Source organism: Schistocerca gregaria, unplaced genomic scaffold, assembly GCF_023897955.1.
Source record: "Schistocerca gregaria isolate iqSchGreg1 unplaced genomic scaffold, iqSchGreg1.2 ptg001328l, whole genome shotgun sequence".
Classification (NCBI taxonomy): domain Eukaryota; kingdom Metazoa; phylum Arthropoda; class Insecta; order Orthoptera; family Acrididae; genus Schistocerca; species Schistocerca gregaria.
In genome coordinates this window covers 1-9,830 of record NW_026062637.1, presented here as the reverse complement: position 1 = coordinate 9,830, position 9,830 = coordinate 1, and the positions used below count along the sequence as shown (strand labels likewise).

At 44.6% G+C, this 9,830-nt stretch overlaps 1 protein-coding gene across 1 annotated transcript; it reads right to left on the bottom strand.

Annotated features, from left to right (window-relative positions):
- Positions 1-360: 360 nt before the first annotated feature.
- LOC126330679 (proteoglycan 4-like) lies at positions 361-9,788 on the bottom strand (the record flags this gene model as incomplete). The annotated part of the gene is made up of 3 exons (XM_049996385.1): positions 361-555; positions 7,014-7,141; positions 7,360-9,788. Coding segments are annotated over 3 exons (2,752 nt in total), but the record flags the coding sequence as incomplete, so codon positions are not given.
- Between the last annotated feature and the right edge of the window lie 42 nt (positions 9,789-9,830).

Below are 9,830 nucleotides of genomic sequence, written 5' to 3'. Positions count from 1 at the left end.
CATTTGCACCGTTTACACTCCATCGTCGTCTGCCGTTACCAGGGCAGACATGCTGCAAATTATTGCTCAGCTCCGTGCACCATTTTTGTTAACTGGAGACTTCAATACTCACCATCCTCTTTGGGGCTCTACAGCATCCTGTCTGAGGGGCTCCCTGTTAGCAGATGTTTTCAACCAGCTCAATATTGCCTTCATCAATACTGGTGCCCCCACTTTTCTTTCGGACACAATTCACACCTGCTCCCATTTAGACCTTTCTATATGTTCTACGCAACTTGCACGCCGGTTTGAGTGGTATGCGCTTTCTGATACACATTCGAGCGACCACTTCCCGTGTGTTATCCATCTCCTGCATCATACCCCCTCTCTGTGGAACATCTCCAAAGCAGACTGGGGCTCTTCTTCCAGGGCGACCTTTCAGGATCAAACCTTCACAAGCTGCTATAGTCAGGTCGCACACGCCCAGGAATACAGGTGTGCTCTGCTGAGCTTCCTTGCCGGCTGCCATGGGAGTTAACTTTTGTACCAGATTGTATCTTTGATAAGAATTATCAACTGCAGCACAAAATCCCGATACACACCTGCACACTGGAATCAGTGCAGTAGTATTTCGAGAGTACTTTCAGCTGGTGAAGTGATGGCTAGTCAACTGGGTCTGTGAAGGCATTGTGCTACTTGGACCACCTCTGTGGTTAAACAATTGAGTCCAAAATCTGTTAGGATACTGTGCCACCATGTTATGAAACTGTCTCCCATAGCAGCATCTCCAAAGATGAAGCAACTTCCTATCAAATGTGATTGTTCTCCAATCTTACAATCATGTTTTGGAAACTGAACTTCAAAAAGCAAGTCTTGGAAGTCCCAAGAAAGAGAACATTGGTCACATGAGAAGAGAGAAGTTTCAGAGAATGCTTTCGTAAAGTGTCACATCCTGAATTTTCTTTTATCACAAACATAGAAACAGGATCTGCAAATCCGGTAACTGTTACTATATACATTGCAAGTTTGGGGAAGAGTCACTGATGATTGTAAATCATTGAGGAGTTTCCATTGTTGAACATGGTCTCTCCACCAGGATTTATTTGATCCCAGCTATTGAAAGTGAGATGATTATAAGAGACAATTTCAGTAGCAGAGTTAGTTTTGTCATGGTTTGAACAATAAATGAAACATACCTTGCATCAACAAATTTCTGTAATTCGATTCTTCACTGCACTTAAATATTTCTTATTTGTAAATTTAGTCCGGTACGGTCTGCACAAAATATTTCAAAGGTTGAAAATTGTAAGTGCACTTCTTCATTTCTATTACAGACAATCGGTTTGGTGACAAATCTGACAATCCTTGGATCAGTGGTAACAAGAGTATAATTATCGTATACACCTGTTGGCGTATTCTGAGTGTCTTGTAAAACCATATTTTGACCTTTATATACATTATAGGCAGTGTCGCGCAACTGTTCAAGCATTAACGTGGAACATATTACAATACGTGGTGGAACTCTGTTCCATTTAATACTGCTACCCATATGTAACAGTGATGTAATGTAAACCACAAACAGATTGAGTGCCACAGCTTTGACTGGCTTCTGCAGACATTATTAATAAAATGTAACACTGTCATAGGTCATTTTTGTTTTGACAGATTTCTTGACAGTTTAACATGCAAGAGAGAGAGAGAGAGAGGGGTGGGCAGAGGGATGGGGGAAAGGGAAAAGGAGGGAAACTTGAAGATGTAGAGGGATAAAGGGATGGTGGAGAGAACAGGGAAGTGCCCAAAAAGTGGTTAGGGGGGAAAGAGGGGGTAGGGGAGAGGGAGAATGATAGTTTGCTCATCCCTCCCCCTCCCCCTCCCACATTGGCAATGATGCATTGAACACAATTATACTCTACCTGTGGAACACCGGTGCCCATGGATTCAAGCTGGACGTGGTATATAGGTCCACAGGATGTGTATCTGTCTCGCTGAGTGCACTGTAAAGACATAAACTGTCTCAAATTAATATCAATAACTTTTATGAACAGAAAATTCTATTTGGCAGTTGACACACTAAAATTACGTTTGGAGACTACCACAGCATCAAGTATTAGTACTAGGTGGACAAGAAGAAATTTAATTATATCAAACATTAGCATGCCGTGCCATACCTCACGAAAATTGGCGCCTCTGGATTCAGGAAATGTTTTTTTGTCTCTCTTGCACTGTAATGGAAACATTTGTGCTACATAAGGAAGTGAAATTAACGTATATGAACCTACAATCAAGCAACTGCTTACATCTGTAATAGGGAAACAAAGATAAGTCAACATAAATATAATAGGAATTCACACCATTGTCCCACATTCCATAGGATTTCAATAGTTGGACAGATACAGGTAGTTATAGGTACATGGTCGATTAATGGATATAGACAAATACAAGTGATTGTATGCAGACATTTCGTGCACCATTCATTACACTGATAAGATAGCTGTAATCATTTGTGAGCATGCAGCTGTCATAAGTTCTTGAAATTCAATAAGCAACACTTGAACAGAGAAGCATGAATTCAATTATTACCTTTGATATGGGACCTTGAGGAGCAGCTGCAATGAAATTCTTTTTTGCCATGCCCATATTTTGTGGTATCAATCACGTGTAAAATCATTCACTCAAGCTAACCAGCGTCTAACAATTCCTTTTATCCATAATCAGCTGATACTTAGTCTACACAAGCAATTCCATGATTTGGAAAAATATCTATGCTGAGGGTCACACAAAACTGGACACAAACCAACCATTACATACATGGGATCATTCCTTGTTAACACGCTCAATTGGTCAGACCACAAAGTTAGATTATGCTGAAGCATATGCCATTAATGTGTGCCTTTGTGTGGATAAAGTCCTATACCAACAGAAATGATCATCATATTAGCAAATGTCATAATAGAAATGAAACTAAATGAAGAGTGGGCAGACAGCATCTCTGTAGGCTCAGTACATGGCACACTGAATAATATGAAATTACACAAATCCAGTGTCCATTCTTACAGACATGTTCAAGAGAACACACACCACACGCTCAAAACTAAATGTGGTGGATCTATTGCCCATTGAGGTGAAGCAGTGTCCGATCTCCTTTCGGAATCGGAAAGTAGTGAGCATGGAGGGAATGAACAGGGACTGTAAGCAGGTGGCATAAGGTAGAAAGAGGCGCACCAAGATAGCTGAGATAAACATTGTCTGGGTGGTGATTTGGTTACCAACTTTGCACAGCATCAATGGCGATTAGAGAATCCCAGGCGAACACTCTTATTCAGAGTCCTTATACAGCATGTCTATTCCTTTCCCTCCTTTACCTCCTTTTCTTCCCTCCCCTCTCCTTCAATTTACATAATAAACATAAGACACTGAATGACTCCATAAAAGGAAGTTTGCAATCTTAATCCTCATGATTATATTGGCAAACAGCCACAAAACTGGCTATTTGTTCAGGGAAAACAGTTTACCTTAATACTGCAATTCAAAACTAATGAAGACCAGTTGAGGGCTGTTTTGTACTCAGAAAAACCACTATTGTACTATTTTGGCCCAATTTCGTCCAAAAGCAGCTTATGCATACCTCATTCGAAAGTCTACCGGTATGTAGGTTGCACAAGTGAAATCAGTTTAAGCACACATTAATGCTGCAAATAACAATTCATGAAGTGTGCGTGTTGTACATTTCATAAAATTAGATATTTTTCAATTATGTGAAAGCAGTGATGCTGCAAATCTGATGTGAGTGATGTAAAATTTTCTTCTTTGCCTGGTAAAGTGGTGATTTTTGAATATACTGTGCTTCCCTTCTACTCTTATTTTCTGTAATGTAGGTACATGGTAAAGGAGGAATACCAGAAATCTTTTTCCTAGTTTTACACAAGCGTAGGTTTTCATCCAAACATGATTCTAACTGCCTTTGTTTTGCAGTTTGTATGTACTCATAGCTGCTTTAAAGTTTCTCAAGTGATCCCAGATTAAAGGTAAGAATGAAAGTAGGAACTGTATGCATGCTTTACTGTTTTCTTACTACACCAAGAATAAGTACGCAGTGAAATACAGTATGTGTGGAAAAATCTGTTAAATTATAAAGTAAATCAGCTTTGATTATGAGAAGGTTTAACATTCTTTAGATTTTCACATCAGTATTGACCTCGGTACAAAACCAGGGTCTTCAACAGACATGACAGCAACACAGGCTGTGTATGTACAATCGTCTGTCTGCCAGATATTTACGTATCTTTTGGGAAGAGAGGAATGGAAAGACAACAGGAAAAGATTTCAGGAGAGGAATGAACAATGTTTAACTCTGCTGTGGCCATTGCCCTGAATTTCAAAAGTGTGTGCTGTCATGGTGGTAAGGTGGGGTTTCCTTTGACAATGAGTGCTTATATCTCTTACAGTTATTCAGTTGAAGACTGTTAAAGAGTGGACTTTCTTAGAACCTGCTGTTTATTTCTATTTCTATTTTTATTAGTGTGGCAGCATCTATGGTAGGATCACTGTCACTTTCTGGTTGCCTGATAAGTGATATTGTAGTAGTGTGTGTAGGACAAAATACTTCATTGTATTTTGTGTTCCAGTGCATCAAAGCCTTCTCTTCATCTGCCAACACTTCCTTGGTAAATGTTCTGTATTTTGTTCTTCCCAGACTTCTTTCATATGGCTCACCAGATTTTGGGAATGGTTGAAGAGGCAGTGTAATCTGATTTTATGAAGAAATAGCAGATCTGGATGTAAATTAGCAGTACCATACAGCTGTTTGAACAACAGTAAGCATCACTGGAGAGGAAACTCAAGATATGTTGGGAAATGTAAAAATACTAAACATTCTTCAGTTGTACGTAATGAAATTAGCGCATTTGTTGTATTCTCTCTCTTTACTCGCTATCAAATTATGCAGTGAAAGAAATGATTGGTCCTAGGATGATAACCTTGGTGTTCAAACAGTGAAAGATTCTTTAATTCAGGTTTCAGTTCAAGATACCTATTATGACTGATAAACTGCTTTATAAGATGTTTCCCATATTAAAATGTCAGACTAAAGTTCACACACTTTGGAACTCAGTGGTAGATCCTCATTATCATTCTGGTCCTTAACACTATACAGTAAGATGATGTAAAGCCCATAGTTCACATCCAAAGTACTTTCCAATATGTTGTCCATTGTCACTAAGCCAAACAGTTAAAAAGTATTTTTTTACAATTACTGTTGGATGAAGTCATGACTAATGAAGTAAGGACAAGGCTTCTGTGCATGTGCAACCATAAGAGAAAGCAGAATGTCACCCTTATCACCAGATAAGGCAATGAAAAAGAAAGGTGGGGACGGGAGGTTTTGAGTTTTGATTTGTTAGAGAAGGAAATCTTTGTCACAAAATGGAATGTTAAGAAGTATCTTGTACTAGCAACTGATTTTGACCCTGTACCCCCACAGTCTCTCAAATGTAGGAATTCATCCCAGAAACAAAAGCTCAGTATTCCAAAACATGCACTGAACACACAAGAATATCATCGATGTCTAAAAGAGAAATATAAAATTGCAGTATATGGTTAATAGCGATACTGGTTCCTTTTTGTTTTTACAATAATTGTAGATATGATAGTTAGAAATGCACAACTGGCTTCTAAGAGGTGCAATGAAGGAACTTTCCCCAGTGTAAGGGTTCAGAAAAGAAATTGCCAGAACATAACAAATGTCAACGAATGGAACACCATTGAATCCTGTGTCATGTCCCAGCACGATACGACCAGAAGCTGTGTGTCAGAGAAATGAGAAAAGAGAAGTCAGTCTGAGAATTGTAAAGGAAAGCCTAGAACATAATGTGGTGAGTGGAATGTTAAGCTCCCTATCAAATGCTTTCCAGACATAGTATTAGGCCTTAACCTATCATCTTTCCAAAACGAAAATGTAGTTATTTTACAATAACTCATGTTTAAGGAAACAAACTGGTAACATTTCACTATTATTGTTTAAATCTTTTCTATACTACCCATTTTCCTACGAAGTGGTGAAAAGTGAAAACTGCCAAGCACTCAGCATTCTCAAATAAGAATGGCCCCAAATTTTTTCTTTTATGCCCTAAGTAAATTAAATTTTCTCACATTTCCATAAATTGACTCACCAGGATACTGTTTTCCAGAAATTGAGGATACATGTCAATTAATAATAAATTTAATGCTAATAGGTTAATACAATGTTTACTTGTCCTTCAGGAAGTTAATATTTTTGTGGATAAGAGAATTATTACTATGGATAATACCAGTTAAGAGCCACATAAATTTCGAAACCTATGTACCTATACATCACTATTCCCTTCATCATAACTGGATTTCCAGAATGCGGGTATTAGCCTAAAGTGATACTCTGGCAAAGAAAACTTCAGTGGGATAATCTGTCATCCTGCCATTGGCTCAATCAGAAAGATGATGCTAGAAAACAATTTGACAGGATTCAAAAGGCAAAGTTAAGATCTTCCTTCACATTGATGTTATAGTAGCTAGGGCAATTTTTCAAAGAAGACAGAATATCTCCATCAAAACCAGCCTTTCTAGCCTTGCAATTTCTGTACCAGTGTTAATGTACTGAAAATTGTGCCACCTTTTCTTGTCTAAACTATTTATCGTCCGTGTTTCACTTCCATATATGTTTTCTGAGGCAAGAGAATAAAAGCTGTCGAAAAGTGGTGATACAGAAGAATGCTGAAGATTTGATTGGTAGATCACATAACTGAGGTATTAAATAGAATTAAGGAGTTCCTGGCACAACTTGACTAAAAGAAGGGGTCGGTTGGTAAGACACGTTTAGGCATCAAGGATCACCAATTAATTACTCTAGGGCAGCGTGGAGGGTAAACATCATAGAGGGAGACCAAGAGATGATTACACTAAGCAGATTCAGAAGGATGTAGGTTGCAGTAAGTACTGGGAGATGAAGAGGCTTGCACAGGATAGTTCTTCATTAGTATCTTTCTGAAGACCAACTTCCTGACCACAGCTTTCCATTGCCTGTACTTCAGCAAAGCTTCTCAGTACAATTTTTAGTGGAACACCACATGCTTTGGGTGACTCAGTCTGTTGTTCCAATACTATTTCATCCCTTCTGTCATTATCTTTAAGCCTGTAAAGAAATTCATATCCCTATATGACCCCCTCTCAAACAAAATAACCAACACAAATCACTGCTCTCTTAGCAGACATTTCCACACAATGACACAAGAAAATGCTGGTTACTGTGTAGCACTAAAATTGCAAAATCATGCCAGAAATGGCACAAATTAAGCACAGTATTGCCACTTGAATACTCTCAAGGACAGGTGTAGGTTTGAATGTTATTACTTCAGCCTATGTTGTTGCTTCCGGAAGGTGTTGTTGCTTCCGGCCGGTGTTGTTGCTTCCGGCCGGTGTTGTTGCTTCCGGCCGGTGTTGTTGCTTCCGGCCGGTGTTGTTGCTTCCGGCCGGTGTTGTTGCTTCCGGCCGGTGTTGTTGCTTCCGGCCGGTGTTGTTGCTTCCGGCCGGTGTTGTTGCTTCCGGCCGGTGTTGTTGCTTCCGGCCGGTGTTGTTGCTTCCGGCCGGTGTTGTTGCTTCCGGCCGGTGTTGTTGCTTCCGGCCGGTGTTGTTGCTTCCGGCCGGTGTTGTTGCTTCCGGCCGGTGTTGTTGCTTCCGGCCGGTGTTGTTGCTTCCGGCCGGTGTTGTTGCTTCCGGCCGGTGTTGTTGCTTCCGGCCGGTGTTGTTGCTTCCGGCCGGTGTTGTTGCTTCCGGCCGGTGTTGTTGCTTCCGGCCGGTGTTGTTGCTTCCGGCCGGTGTTGTTGCTTCCGGCCGGTGTTGTTGCTTCCGGCCGGTGTTGTTGCTTCCGGCCGGTGTTGTTGCTTCCGGCCGGTGTTGTTGCTTCCGGCCGGTGTTGTTGCTTCCGGCCGGTGTTGTTGCTTCCGGCCGGTGTTGTTGCTTCCGGCCGGTGTTGTTGCTTCCGGCCGGTGTTGTTGCTTCCGGCCGGTGTTGTTGCTTCCGGCCGGTGTTGTTGCTTCCGGCCGGTGTTGTTGCTTCCGGCCGGTGTTGTTGCTTCCGGCCGGTGTTGTTGCTTCCGGCCGGTGTTGTTGCTTCCGGCCGGTGTTGTTGCTTCCGGCCGGTGTTGTTGCTTCCGGCCGGTGTTGTTGCTTCCGGCCGGTGTTGTTGCTTCCGGCCGGTGTTGTTGCTTCCGGCCGGTGTTGTTGCTTCCGGCCGGTGTTGTTGCTTCCGGCCGGTGTTGTTGCTTCCGGCCGGTGTTGTTGCTTCCGGCCGGTGTTGTTGCTTCCGGCCGGTGTTGTTGCTTCCGGCCGGTGTTGTTGCTTCCGGCCGGTGTTGTTGCTTCCGGCCGGTGTTGTTGCTTCCGGCCGGTGTTGTTGCTTCGGCCGGTGTTGTTGCTTCCGGCCGGTGTTGTTGCTTCCGGCCGGTGTTGTTGCTTCCGGCCGGTGTTGTTGCTTCCGGCCGGTGTTGTTGCTTCCGGCCGGTGTTGTTGCTTCCGGCCGGTGTTGTTGCTTCCGGCGGTGTTGTTGCTTCCGGCCGGTGTTGTTGCTTCCGGCCGGTGTTGTTGCTTCCGGCCGGTGTTGTTGCTTCCGGCCGGTGTTGTTGCTTCCGGCCGGTGTTGTTGCTTCCGGCCGGTGTTGTTGCTTCCGGCCGGTGTTGTTGCTTCCGGCCGGTGTTGTTGCTTCCGGCCGGTGTTGTTGCTTCCGGCCGGTGTTGTTGCTTCCGGCCGGTGTTGTTGCTTCCGGCCGGTGTGTTGTTGCTTCCGGCCGGTGTTGTTGCTTCCGGCCGGTGTTGTTGCTTCCGGCCGGTGTTGTTGCTTCCGGCCGGTGTTGTTGCTTCCGGCCGGTGTTGTTGCTTCCGGCCGGTGTTGTTGCTTCCGGCCGGTGTTGTTGCTTCCGGCCGGTGTTGTTGCTTCCGGCCGGTGTTGTTGCTTCCGGCCGGTGTTGTTGCTTCCGGCCGGTGTTGTTGCTTCCGGCCGGTGTTGTTGCTTCCGGCCGGTGTTGTTGCTTCCGGCCGGTGTTGTTGCTTCGGCCGGTGTTGTTGCTTCCGGCCGGTGTTGTTGCTTCCGGCCGGTGTTGTTGCTTCCGGCCGGTGTTGTTGCTTCCGGCCGGTGTTGTTGCTTCCGGCCGGTGTTGTTGCTTCCGGCCGGTGTTGTTGCTTCCGGCCGGTGTTGTTGCTTCCGGCCGGTGTTGTTGCTTCCGGCCGGTGTTGTTGCTTCCGGCCGGTGTTGTTGCTTCCGCCGGTGTTGTTGCTTCCGGCCGTGTGTTGCTTCCGGCCGGTGTTGTTGCTTCCGGCCGGTGTTGTTGCTTCCGGCCGGTGTTGTTGCTTCCGGCCGGTGTTGTTGCTTCCGGCCGGTGTTGTTGCTTCCGGCCGGTGTTGTTGCTTCCGGCCGTGTTGTTGCTTCCGGCCGGTGTTGTTGCTTCCGGCCGGTGTTGTTGCTTCCGGCCGGTGTTGTTGCTTCCGGCCGGTGTTGTTGCTTCCGGCCGGTGTTGTTGCTTCCGGCCGGTGTTGTTGCTTCCGGCCGGTGTTGTTGCTTCCGGTGTCGCCGGTGTTGTTGCTTCCGGCCGGTGTTGTTGCTTCCGGCCGTGTTGTTGCTTCCGGCCGGTGTTGTTGCTTCCGGCCCGCCGTGTTGTTGCTTCCGGCCGGTGTTGTTGCTTCGGCCGGTGTTGTTGCTTCGGCCGGTGTTGTTGCTTCCGGCCGGTGTTGTTGCTTGGCCGCGTGTTGTTGCTTCCGGCCGGTGTTGTTGCTTCCGGCCGGTGTTGTTGCTTCCGGCCCGGTGTGTTGCTTCCGAACACGCGATCTAGTGT